The sequence below is a fragment of the Chlorocebus sabaeus genome, chromosome 18 (genome assembly GCF_047675955.1).
Source record: "Chlorocebus sabaeus isolate Y175 chromosome 18, mChlSab1.0.hap1, whole genome shotgun sequence".
Lineage (NCBI taxonomy): Eukaryota > Metazoa > Chordata > Mammalia > Primates > Cercopithecidae > Chlorocebus > Chlorocebus sabaeus.
The window spans coordinates 32,762,461-32,776,306 of NC_132921.1; the positions used below are offsets into that span (position 1 = coordinate 32,762,461).

Below are 13,846 nucleotides of genomic sequence, written 5' to 3' on the forward strand. Positions count from 1 at the left end.
TTCACCATGTTGGCCAGGCTGGTTGTGAACTCCTGACCTCAAGTGATCCTCCTCCGCCTCCCAAAGTGCTGGGATTACAGGCATGAGCCACTGTGTCCGGCCCATAAGAAAATAATTTTAACAGTCACTGTATAGTTTACAAACCGCGTTCACAGAAGGGCCAGCCAATAAGAAGGCTTCTTCTTAGTGGAATTCCTCCTCTTTCTTTCTTTGCTTATGCTAATTTTTCTGTTTAGTAATCCCCTTGTTTTCTCCTTTCCACTAATTAATGAGCAGTACTTCCTTTAAGACTGGGCTCAAAACATCTCAATTTACCTACTATTTACTGCCATCAACTTTGTGCAAGGCATGTTCTAGGAAGTGTGGAGGATGCAAATATGGATCAGGTGTGGTCCCTGCCCTCAAGACTCTTAGAGCCTAGTGGTGAGGAGGAGAAAGGGATATTAGTTCACATATCATACAGGGTGCAAATGAATGCCTAGGAAGTTCACTTTTTGTTATTTGTGTGAGGGAAATCCTCACCTGTTAAGAAGGAGACTAAGGCATTTCCAACAGGTATCTTCTTTTTACTTTGAGAAGCCGTGGAGCACAGAGCAATGTCTCTCAAAGTGTGGGCCCTACACCACCTGGGATATTATTGAATTTGCAGACTCATAGGCCGGGTACAATGGCTCACGTCTGTCATCCCAGCACTTTGGGGGCCGAGGCGGGCGGATCACCTCTACTAAACCCCATCTCTACTAAAAATACAAAATTAGCCGGGCGTGGTGGCACATGCTTATAATCCCAGCTACTGGGGAGGCTGAGGCAGGATAATCGCTTGAACCCGGGAGGTGGAGGTTGCAGTGAGCTGAGATGGTGCCACTGCATTCCAACCTGAGCAGCAAAAGCGAAACTCCATCTCAACAAACAAACAAACAAACACACACACACCAAAAAAACCAAATTCAGACTCATTGATCACATCTCTGACCAACTAAACATCCCCTGATAGCCCCTTAATCCTGGTACACACTGACGTTCAAGATGCATTGACATAAAAAGCAAGGGTTAGACTCTTGAATGAGACTTTAATTGAACAGTAGCTGTCTGACCTAGAGTGTTTTTCACACCCTTCCTCCCTAAGCCTCACTTTGCCCATCTGTGAAAAAGGCTTCATATTCTGAACCTCCTTTATAAGGTTGCTCTGAGGCTTCAACAAGATCACAGAAGTAAAGCGCTTGGTATGTTTCCTGAATCAATTAAGTTTTAAAATGTCTTTATTGTTCAAAGGAGGGAAAGACCATATCTGATTGTGGGATTAGAAATTCACAAAGCTCTGGCCAAGTGTGGGACTCACGAATGCAATTCAGTTCAGTCAACATGAATTGAGCTTTTCATTTGTGCCAGGTGTGATGGAAACTAGACAGTTGGAACCAGTTAAGGGTGGGGAAAAAGGATGGAAACAAATGAATGTCAGGTTGGTCCGAGGTCCAAGTGGCATTGTTAGCATTGCCTATCTGCAGGTGGAAAGGTGGGTCTTTAGTAAGGTTAGAATTAGATTTGAGAATTAGCATTGTGAACAAGAGATGAAATGGGGGCATGGATGAGAAGAAAGACGAGATCTCTGAAATGGAGCATAGTTTTATTCAGAAACCAGGAAGAGGAAGTTATGCCTAGAAAATAATGTTAATGTTTGGTTAGAGAGGCTGAGAAAACAAGAGAAAAATAATACCCAGAGAAGAGATGGTTTAACGTAGTGGGTTGAATCAATTCCCACCCCATGCTTCACAGTGATAAGGTAATTTCAACAGAATGGGGCTGAGTGGACTCAAAGAAGAAGAAATTAGAACAGCAGTGGGTTTTTCTTTTTAAATAGAGTCTTGTTCTGTCACCCAGGCTGGTGTGCAGTGGTGTGGTCTGAGCTCACTGCAACCTCCACCTCCCAGGTTCAAGTGATTCTCCTGCCTCAGCCTTCCAAGTAGCTAGGATTACAGGCATGTGCCACCACGCCCAGCTAATGTTTGTATTTTTAGTAGAGATGGGGTTTCACCATGTTGGCCAGGCTGGTCTTGAACTCCTGACCTCAAGTGATTGGCCCACATTGGCCTCCCAAAGTGCTGGGATTATAGGTGTGAGCCACCACACCCGGCCAGAACAGCAACTCTTAAACTTGGCTGCCATTAGAACAATCTGGGAGCTCTTCAGAATCCTTTCACCCAGGGCAACGCCCCCAAGACAAGTTAAATCAGAATTTCTGGGAGCAGGAACCAGACATCCGCTTGTTTCAAAAGTGATTCTGATGCACATAAAGTGTAGAGAATCAGAGAATTAAGGAGGGACTGGGCGTAAGTGGAGATAGCTGAATAAGTGAAGCTACTGCTTTAAGTTTAGCAGGAAAGGAAAACACAAAAAGCCAGGAGTCAGTGGAAAGAGGAAGAGTTGCTGGTAGAGAGATGGGACCACTAATGGTGGTGGAGGAAGAGGCCAGGATCTAAGCAAGACTGACGACTTTCTTATTCAAAAAAGGGGAGAATCACCTGGAGGCAGAAAGAACAATGAATACTGGCCCCACACCAGAGTTTCTGGTTCAGTAGGTCTGCAGTGGAGCCCAATAACCTGTAGTTCTAACAAGTTACCAGCTGATGCTGATGGTGGGTGTGGGGGGTGGGGACACACTTTAAGAGCTACAGGAATCCGCGGAAGGGAACCATGCAGAAAAACTTTTGAGGACGAGAAAAAAAAAATTCCTTTCTGCTCTTGCCACTGATATGAAGAGTTCCATTTTAGGTCCAATGAGAGCCACCCAAGCTTTGGTCAATGCATGTGTCACCCTGGAAGTACCATCCTTTAGACTTTCAGAGGAGCTTTAAAAATTGGGATACCCAGGTCCCTTCCTTCATTAAATCAGAATTCCTTGGGTTGGGGCCTCTTCCTTGGATCGCTTAAAGCTCCCCAGTTGACTCTCATTGTGGAGGCACCCACGGGAAGGCCTGCACAGGTGAATTACAACGGGATCTTGCGTTCCAGGTGGGATGCCTCTGCGAATCACCTTCTGAGGCTCCTGAACAACTGCCCCGGCTGGTATAGATAGATCTTCTGGTGGAGAACCACTTTTCAGGGGCCACCCCTGGTTCAGGGACACATGCCACCTTCAGAAGGGAGTGTCTCCTCTGACAGCCCTGGTCTCCTTCCACAGACTTCTGGCAGTCTTTTTTTTTCTTGACTGAAATTTCTACTTTTCACTGGAAGTAGGAGAAGAGCTGAAGTTGCTGTAGGCAGCCAAGTGCCATGGGCAGAGAGGGAACACAAATAAACGAGGTAGTGAGTGGCAGAAAGACCGGGAGTCTGCATGTAGGAGAGACGGAGGTTGGGAGAACGTGAGACTTCCCGGAAAAGCAAGAGCCCTCTGAGAGGAGTGGCCTGGAGTCTCCTTGGAGGCTGTGGGCGAAAGTGGCCAATATTTGTACAGAAGTTACGACTCCCACCTTTCTGACGGATTTCCGCGCAGAGAGTTCAGTTTGAAGGAGAAGATCCTTGGTGTACGTATGTCCAGGTCGCCTTAATAACGATCTACGAGTAACTGAATTTTAATGAAAGCGCTGAATACAGCCAGGTAAAATCGAGGGCAATGTCCGGGGCCTTCCAGCCATAGAAGTTTCTCTCTTTTCCCCGCTCTCTGGTTAGTTCCTCTCCCCTTTTCTTGTGTGCACCGCGTGCGTGCCGGACTCCGCCGGGCCCGGTGCGGGTGGAAGCGGAGCGAGGCAGGGCAGGTGCTGGCACCGGGGCGCACCTGTGCCTGCGCGCGCGGCGTCCAGCAGGGGGCGGCCCGCGCCGGTCCCCGAGCTCCGCTCTGAGCGCCCCGCCCCCGGCCCGGAGGCCCAGGTGGCAGCGGGGGCGCGGGAGGGCGCGTCGGGCCGGGCACCGGCAGGGCTCAGAGGCGCGGCGGCGCACTGGCAGTCCGCTCTGACGCGCGCGGGTCCTCCCTCCTCGCCGGCCCTCGCCTCCTCCCTACACCTGGGCGGGGAGCGGCGTCGCGCTGCCTCCTCCCCCGGCGCTCGCAACTCCTGTCCGGCCGCAGCTGCGCCGCCGCCGCAGGAGTAAAGGTCGCGCCGCCGGGAGCGTGCCGGCCGCTGTGCCTCCGGGAAGCCGGCGGGGCAGATCGGAGAAGAGCGAGAGGATCGAGAAACTCCAGGCCAGCCCGGGAACATGGCGCCAGGCGGGCCGGCCGCGGACTGAGAGCCGCGGTGCAGCAGGGAGCCGGGGCTCGAGCCCCGCCCGGCCCGGGCCATGTCGGTGGGCGAGCTCTACAGCCAGGTGAGCGCAGCCGCGGGAGAGGCGCCGCGGGGCCGGGGCGGAGCGCTCGGGGCCACCTGGCACTCAGGGTCGCCTTCTCCCTCGGCTACTGGAGGTGGGAGGTGACGGGAGACCCCTCCTGGTGTCCCCCGCGTCTCCGTCCTCGGCGTCCCTAACTTCTGTTGGCGGAGAAAGTTTGGCGGTTCCGGGAACGCCCGCACTGACCGGCCGCCCGGCTCCTGGAGATTCCGCAGCGCCACGGCTCAGCCCCAAGCCGGTGCTGTCGCCCCTTCCCCGCCGCGCCCCTCACTTTCGTTGCCCAGGCTCGGTTCCAGCTGAGTTCCCCGAACCGCGGGGGCGACTCTGCCAGCTCTGAGCGCCATGCTCGGACGGTACCCCGCGGTGCGCCCGCCGCTGTCCCCTGTCCCCGCCGTGGACCCCGCCCCAGGGGCTCTGCGGCGCCAGCTCTCGAGGGTTCGCCTCCGAGGCGTCCTTTCCTCACGCATACCCACAACAGGGAACCCTGGACTTGGGAGAGGTGGGGGTTCTGGACTTGGTGGAGAGGGAGGAGACTCAACCTGGCGTGAGGGCGCGGCAGCTGGATGGAGTGGGGGTAAGCGATGGGTACAGGGGTGCTCCGTTATCTCCGGAGACCCCAGGGAAGAGCATTGTGAATTTGCTGGGGATGGGTATTTTGACGCGGCCCCACTGGTACCAAGAGGGCTTCAGTGACTGTGGGGAAGGGGGTTGGAGTAAAGCCGAACTGGGAGCAGGGTGTGAGTTTCAGGATGCCTTCAAGGTCAGAAGGGATGTGCGAGGCTGGGTGCTCCGAATCCGGAACAGGTGCAGCCTGGGCGGAGACGCCCGCGTTCCGCAGCAGTTGCTGTGGTTAAAGTTAGGGACGAGCCACCGCTTCCAGGGGAGCTGGAGGCAGCGCTGCAGCCGTCCGGGACCCCTCAAGTTTCACCCCGGAGTCAGGAGTGAGATGGGCAAAGGCCTTTTCTTCACATGTGCCCTTTAAGAAAACAAGTTTTGGATAGTCCAATGCCTGGTTTTCCTGTTCATCTTCTTGGGTGGCCAAAACACATTCGACAGTGCCTGTGCACACGCCTCCGTGCAGAGTTGTGTGTGCGTGTGGTGTCCGCGCGCGTTGTGTGGGTGTGCGATTCCCGGGACACCCGCCCGGGCCAACAGGTCTGGGCTGGGTAGGAAAAGTCACTTCTGCGTCCTTACCTGGAGATCACTCGCGGCTGTCCAGCACATGTAGGGGAGCTCTTCTGCTCCGTGGACTGGCAACCCTTCTAAGTTTGAGGAATTTTAAACTCTCGCCTTCCTCCGGGAGTGGGGAGCAGGGCTGGGATGGGTTCACGCTCATGAAGGTGGCCGCGGAGGCTGTCACCTGGCTGGGGGTGGGGACGCAGCAGCCTCATATACTACTTCCTAGCCCACCAGGGACCACCTGTGCAGCGATCAGGGATGGGCGACGGCCTCTGGGGGAGGAGGGGAGGAGGCGGGAGCCAGGGCGTGAACTCTGTGGCAGTCCTAGCCTTGGAATGGCACTCCACCCCTCTTGGCTGTGGAGGTATTGGGAGGATCCCTAAAAGCTCAGCTTTCAGTTTTTTCCCTGAAGCCGGTTAGGTTTTCAGGAGCTGGGACTGGAGGCTGGAAGCCAGTGAAGGCAGGAGAAAAATCTGAACTGGAGTGCTCAAAGCCGAAGCTTTGTTACATTAAAGTGCACGGAGATGCAAATTGTACTCCTAAGTAAAAGAAGTGACTCAACTGAATATACCTCCAATGTGTCAAAGTCCTTTGTCAGGCAATATTGAATTGCTGTTATTATATGAGGGGGAAAGTTTGTGGGGTAAAACGGAGTTAAAAGTTTTAAAATATAAACTTTATTTATCAACGCAATTTCCATCAAGTTCAAGACACTTTTGAAAGTTATACCAGCCACCTAGTTCGTCCCTAAAGAACCGAGGGTCCTGGGAATTTAACCATGTCAATGCAGTCTTACATTATTAACTGGAAAAGATGCAGGTCATTAACTTCGAGATTAGGACACAAAGTCAGAAGGAGCCAAATCAGGACTGTGAGGTGGATGCCTAATAGTTTTCCATAGAAACTCTTGCAAAATTGCTCTTCTTTGAGAGGAATGAGGGGCATTGTTGTGGCAGAAAATGACTTTTCTGGTGAAGTTTCCTTGGTGTTTTTCTGCTAAAGCTTTGACTTCCTCAAGACACTTGTAATAAGCAGATGTCATCATCATTTGGTCTTCTAGAAAGTCAAGCAAAATGGCTTGAGCAGTCCCCCAAAATGCTGCTATGGATCTCTGCTCTGAACCAGTCCACCTTTGCTGTGACCGGACCCCTTTCACCTCTTGGAAGTCTTTGCTTTGCTTGGGCTTTGTCTTCAGGATTGTACTGAGAGAGCCACATTTCATCCCCTGTTACGATTCAAAGAAATGCTTCAGGGTCTTGATCCCACCTGTTTAGAATTTCCATCCAAAGCTCTGCTCTTGTCTGCCGTTGATCTGGGTGCAGCAGTTTTGGTATCCATCAAGTGGGAACTTTGCTCAACTTTATTTTCGGTCAGAATCATGTAAGCCGAACCAATTGAGATGTCTGTGGTGTCGGCTGTTGTTTCTACCATTAATTGTCAGCCCTTTTCAATTAGGGAACAGATAAGATGCTTTCCCCCCCCCCCACAAATGGATGTGGATGGTCTGCTGGTGCAGGCTTCATCTTCAACATTACTTTGTCCCTTCTTCAAATGAGTTACCCACTTATAAACTGATTTCTTTGGGGGCATTGTCCCCATCAACTTCATAAAGTAATGATTTCACAATTCTTCTCTCCACGCTTTGTCATAAATTTGATGTTTGGTCTTGCTTCAATTTTAGTAGAATTCCTGTTGCCCTGATAGGGGCTTCTTTTCAAACTGATGACTTATCTTTCTTAGTGCCTCAAACTAGACCCTGTTCTAGATCCAATTCATGCTTGTTATAACAAGTACAAAACTATGCGTTTGCTTTGGTGCGGAAAACTCTGAAATCCATGTGAATTTTTTTCATGATAGGCATTTTTCCGTGATCTTGAATAGTGCTCATATGGGGCTGATGGACAACTGAATAAACACTTAATCTTTGGAGCCCTAGTTTTGAAAAACAGGAATTAATATCGGATTGCTTTTAAAGACAACACTTGTAGGAGAAAACATTCAACTTGATTTTTAGTTAGAAATGAATACATTGCATGTTAATTCTTAGGAATGATAAAGTAGTGGGAGTCTGAACTTGGGTTTCAGTGTACTTTTTCTCAGGTTATGGAGATAAGTACAAATCTGGTGTCACCAGAGAAAGGTCTTGGATATAAGACACTTAAAAAGTAGCTTCATTGGTGTGAGGGGTTGGCATAATTAATCCCAAACAAATATTAGGATTCTTCCCTAAGGGCTGCTGGGCTGCACCTTGCTCTGTTAACTCTGTTAATGGGTTTCCAGTCCTTAATCATTTTGGGCCTTGATTCTGAAATTAAGGAGATTTTCTGGGACCTAAGACAGTAGTTTCTAGATTTGTTTTGAGCAGTGGTTATTCTTCCTGGAAATTAACACCCTTGTGCTTTGCTATGAGAAGCAGTTGCGTAGTTGCCTAACCATGGTCTCCCCACTTGCCAAGCTGGCTTCTCATTGCACATGTGAATCATAAGTTACACAGGGAAGCCATGCCTGCTACTCAGATTCACTTTTCTTGGAGATTATTCATTTTTACTGTATGATCAAAATAGCCAATGTTCCCTTTTATTGTGATGGAAATAATTACCTATTATGCTAACAGCACTTATACATTTTTGGGAATGAAAAATTTAAAGCCCTTTGATTATACCTGTTGCTTTTGTGACAGAGTTAGAAGATGTTATTATTGGAATATGAAACATTTATATATTAACTTGTATTAAATAGTGTTCGGTAAGAACTTAATATTAGTATATTTCTAGTTATGTAAGCAAAGACTTTCTTTTTCCCTCCATCCAATTAAATGTGTTCTTGCTCTTCTTAATCTGTTCTCTTCAACTATTTATACGTTATGTGATGTTTTTGGTGGGTCGGGGGCCAAAGGGCACTTCTCTATGAACAGAGACACTCCTGTTCTCAGAAGACCCAACACCTCACCTTTGAGAAATTGTTTTCTTTGTAGTGAGGTTTTTCTGGATGGAGAAAGAGCATCAGTCGGTGCCAGACACTTTCAGGGTGATGTCAAAGTGAGTCAGTCTCATTCAGTCTCACATCAGGTCCAAAGGTGGAGCTGATGATGGTGTCTGTTGTCACAGTGGCATGCATGTGGTCAGTGTGAGTGCCTGGCTTCCAACCCACTGGAAAAGACAATGCAGGCTTTGCTTTGCATGGGTCCAGAAAGAAGCCCGCACATGTGCAAGCATGGTGAATACCATTTCATTATGATTGCAGACAGTAGTCTGATTTTAAAGCATAAAATGTAACCTCTCCTCCTCAGGCTGAATGTAACCTCTCCTCCTCAGGCTGAACTCTTTTCTACAGAAGAGTTATTTGGGACAAAAAATTTAAATACTGCTGTTTCAAATACCTGGATTTTCAATATGCTACTTTGATTCTAGCCAGCAGAGTGAATGAGAAATCATCAAATTGAAACTGGTGCCTTGAAATCAATTCCTTCAAATAACCTTTTTTCCTCCTTGGCTTCTAATTAATAGGTAGTGTCTGAGCAGTGGGTTTTTGAGTGCTGCTAGGAGGTTACTTTACTGGCAGACACACCCTGTGTATGGCAGCTTTGCACCCAGGAGCCTTTACTAAGGGTGCTGATTTGGGACCAGTTATTTGAAAAATAGATCTTCCGTGCTTTTGGGCAGGTGTCCTTTAACTGTCCCTTACCTATACCTCAGGTAATGTAAGTTTCTCCCAAGTGTCAGTCTGAAAGCAGCAAGAGCTACCTGTTTCCTCAATACCTGGTCACCCCTGCTGGAGGGGCTGATGATTCCTTCTTTTGCTGGTGGCTCTGAGCGATATTCTTCTTTCCAAAAAGTGGTGACAGTGTTAAAGACACGAGGACTTGAAGAGTGTCAGCAGAAGCTGTTAGTGCTCCTCTTGTTTCCCCCCTTACTCCCTTCCCTGCATACTGCCTTGGTGTTAGCTCACTTCCAATAGCCAGCACCCTTCTCTTTGTCAAAGCTCCTGAAGCTGTTTTGCCTGTGTGCATAGGGAACCTGGGAACTGACATCCTCTGCAAAAGGGAACAGTCCTTAACAGTCCTTAAGAGTCTTAACCAATGGCATGATATTAGTTTCCTATCCCCTCACCTTGGGAATGGAACAGCTCTAAAGTATGGCCCATACTGTTTTCAGTTTCTTTGTACAGTTGAGCTAAAGTTACCATGTTTGAGACTTTCCTTAATATCACATGTTTGCTTGACTTCCTTCCCTCTCTTGTCCACCTTCTCTACTCCCCTACCAGTCTTTCCTGAAAACACTGCCTTATAAGTCTCTTGAGCAGGAATCCTCATCTCAGGATCAGGTTCTAGGAGCCCAAGTTAACCCATAACTCATGGTGGCTTAGCTGAGTGGATGTTGAGAATCTCAAGGGCTTTGACCCCTGTAGGGTCCCAGGAAAGGCTGAAGAGAAGCATGGAGGTTGTGTGTCATGCTGTCACCTTCCTTCTGAACCTCATTCTCTGTCTTGCATGTGGTTTTTTTCTTCTCCCATCCCTAGTTCCAACTCCGTTGATCCTCCGCTCCCCTTTTTCAGATGGGCCTATAAGCCCAGTGGATCCTGCTTGACCCTGTTGGAGATCATCAGAATTTTGAAGTTTGTACTGGTGACTTGTGGATGTGTGGTGTATTCCAACGACCTGTAACCTGTACTCATTGAGCAGACTCTTGCCCCACCCTCCTTTGTTGTTAAGTTTTTTGTTTTTTTTTTAAGACAGAGTCTCACTCAGTCACTAGAGTGCAGTGGCATGATCTTGGCTCACTGCAACCTCTGCCTCCTGGGTTCGAGTGATTCTCCTGCCTCAACCTCCCGAGTAGCTGGGACTACAGGTGCGTGCCACCACACCCGGCTAATTTTTGTATTTTTAGTAGAGACAGGGTTTCACCATGTTGGCCAGGATGGTCTCCATCTCTTGGCCTCATGATCTGCCTGCCTGAGCCTTGTTGATTTTATGTGATGCCTTATCTAAGTAGGCTGAGATTCTGGAGAACAGAGGCCATATCAAACATTTTTAGGAGCCTCCAGTGTGTTTGATGACAAAAGCCAAATACACAAAGTACACTAACAATGCAGGATTATCTTTGTGTCATTAGAGGAGTGCACATACTCCTCTACAAGTTACAGGCATTTTGTAGAACTGTTGGTCTGGTTGGGCTACAGTATTGGGGGAAAGGCATTCTTTAAGGTGTAGTGGGACATGATTGGGGCCTAAAGAATGAATAGGATTTGAAATGCATGAGGAGGCTGTGAAGAGAAGGATGCTCTCAGGAGGAGATGGGAGAGTGAGTTCAAGCATAGGGACAGGCATGAGCTATATGTGTTTGGGGATAATTATAGCACTATTTTTAACGATTTTGAAATAATTATAGACTTACAGAAACATTGAGAAAATAGTGCAGTTTCTATATTTTTCCCAGATTGCTCTAGTGTTAACATGTCATATAACCATAGTGCAATTATTGAAACCAGGAAGTTAACATTTCTGTAAAACTACTAACTGGTCTATAGAGTTCACCAGAATTTTACCACGTTTTTCACTAATGTTCTTTTTCTGGGCCAGGATCCTCTCTAGGATTCCACACTGCCTTTGAGGGTTGTAGCTCCCTGCCCCCCTCTATTTAGTGACAGTTGCTCAGTTTTTTGTCTTTTGTGACCTTGACATTTGAATAGCATTGGTCAAGCCAGGCACAGTCACTCACACCTGTAATCCTAGCACTTTGGGAGGCCAAGATGGGAGGATCCCTTAAGCCCAGGAGTTTGAGACCAGCCTGGACAATATAGCGAGACCTTGTCTCTACAAAAAATAAAAAAAAAATTAGCTAGGTGTGATGGCATGCACCTGTGGTCCTAGCTACTCTGGAGGCTGAGGTGGAAGGATTGCTTGAGCCTGGGATTTGAGGTAGCAGTGAGCTGTGATTGTGCCACTGCACTCCAGCCTGGGTGACAGAGTGAGACCCTGTCCCCCAAAAAAACCATTTCTCAATAATTTTATAGAATGATTTTGGGTTTGTCTGATTGTCTTATGCTTACATGGAGGTTGTGAATTTGGGGTGAGAACACATCAGAAATTCTGTGCCTTCCTCATTGCATCACCTCAGGAGACAGGTGATATCAATGTGTTTTGTTACTGATGGATCACTTTGATCTTTTGGTTAAGCTGATGCCTGTCAGATTCCTTTTATTGAAGGATGGAATTTAGAAATGAAGATCTGGATGCTAGGTGTACTCATTACTACTTTTTGTAGTTACGTAGAGATTAGAGACTAGAACTCAATAAATGTTTTATTAAGGGCAAGGGAAGTAGAAGAGTCAACTATGAACTTGAAATGTCCACCTTGAGTGTGGACAGAAGCCAGGTTGGAGCAGGGATAATTCTTGATCTTTGACATGTTGGGTTTGGAATGAATATGGTTTGTCTAAGTGAAAGCATTTATTTACATTTAGGGATTTACGAATGAGCTTAGAGGAGAAATGTCAGGATCTGGGGTTTTTGCAAATGATGCCTGGGATTTGCTTTTCTTTAATGAAGAAATGCAGTTGTCTGATAACATGGTGTTAATAAGGGAGCTTGGTATGGGCATTTCCAAGGCCTTTGTGACTATGATCTTGACATGGACCACCCTGGATATTGTGGAACTCTCAGCTCTGACACATTGGAACAGATACTTTCTTTTTATTTTATTTTACATTTTTAAAATTATACTTTAAGTTCTAGGGTACATGTGCATAACATGCAGGTTTGTTACGTATGTATACACGTGCCATGTTGGTGTGCTGCACCCATTAACTCGTCATTTATATTAGGTATATCTCCTAATGCTGTCCCTCACCTCTCCCCCCAGCCCACGACAGGCCCCGGTGAGTGATGTTCCCCTTACTGTGTCAGAGTGTTCTCATTGTTCACTTCCCACCTATGAGTGAGAACATGTGGTGTTTGGTTTTCTGTTCTTGCAATAGTTTGCTGAGAATGATGGTTTCCAGCTTCATCCATGTCCCTACAAAGGACATGAACTCATCCTTTTTTTATGGCTACATAGTATTCCATGATGTATATGTGCCATTTTCTTAATTCAGTCTATCATTGACGGACATTTGGGTTGGTTCCAACTCTTTGCTATTGTGAATAGTGCTGCAATAAACATACGTGTGCATGTGTCTTTATAGCAGCATGATTTATAATCCTTTGGGTATATACCCAGTAATGGGATGGCTGGGTCAAATGGTATTTCTAGTTCTAGATCCTTGAGGAATCGCCACACTGTCTTCCACAATGGTTGAACTAGTTTACAGTCCCACCAACAGTGTAAAAGTGTTCCTATTTCTCCACATCCTCTCCAGCACCTGTTGTTTCCTGACTGTTTAATGATTGCCATTCTAACTGGTGTGAGATGATATCTCATTGTGGTTTTGATTTGCATTTCTCTGGCCAGTGATGATGAGCATTTTTTCATGTGTCTGTTGGCTGCATAAATGTCTTCTTTTGAGAAGTGTCTGTTCATATCCTTTGCCCACTTTTTGATGGGGTTGTTTGTTTTTTTCTTGTAAATTTGTTTGAGTTCTTTGTGGATTCTGGATATTAACCCTTTGTCAGATGAGTAGATTGCAAAAATTTTCTCCCCTTCTGTAGGTTGCCTGTTCACTCTGATGGTAGTTTGTTTTGCTGTGCAGAAGCTCTTTATAATTAGGTCCCATTTGTCAATTTTGGCTTTTGTTGCCATTGCTTTTGGTGTTTTAGACATGAAGTCCTTGCCCATGCGTATGTGCTGAATGGTACTACCTAGGTTTTCTTCTAGGGTTTTTATGGTCTTAGGTCGAACATTTAAGTCTTTAATCCATCTTGAATTAATTTTTGTATAAGGTGTAAGGAAGGAATCCAGTTTCAGCTTTCTACATATGGCTAGCCAGTTTTCCCAGCACCATGTATTAAATAGGGACTCCTTTCCCCATTTCTTGTTTTTGTCTGGTTTGTCAAAGAACAGATACTAAGTGTTGATTTCTTTATTTGAAGAATTGGGGTGGTACCTGCACCATGGGAAGGTTACTGGAGGCTTATGATCCTAATCCATGTGAAGCGTTCGTCTAACATAGTGTTAGCAACTGTTCATCAGTTTGCTTCTCCCTCCAGTCACCATGCTGGGTGGCAGTCAGCATTATGTGGCTAGCCTCTTTTTTTCCCTAACCCTTCCCTGCGGTCCTGCAGGGGTCTTGATCACAAGGGGACTTGGTGAGAGAGGAGGTAGGATTGCTACAAACATGTAACTATGAGAGCGGTAGACAAGGCATGGGAAGAAAAGGTTCCTACTCCCCACCACCCCTGGGGAAGGAGCAAGAGCAG

The 13,846-nt window shown here is 47.1% G+C and overlaps 1 protein-coding gene across 3 annotated transcripts in view; it reads left to right on the forward strand.

Moving 5' to 3' along the window:
- The first annotated feature begins 3,896 nt into the window (after positions 1 to 3,896).
- MYO5B (myosin VB) overlaps positions 3,897 to 13,846 on the forward strand; it is a 381,273-nt gene continuing 371,323 nt past the window's right edge. For 2 of the 3 annotated variants that reach the window (XM_007974050.3, XM_073006323.1), the window contains exon 1: positions 3,897 to 4,296. In XM_007974050.3, the coding sequence (XP_007972241.3) occupies positions 4,270 to 4,296 (27 nt within the window). In that variant the 5' untranslated portion in view covers positions 3,897 to 4,269. The remainder of the gene's footprint in view (positions 4,297 to 13,846) is intronic. The other variant, XM_037982326.2, reaches the window with a different exon arrangement.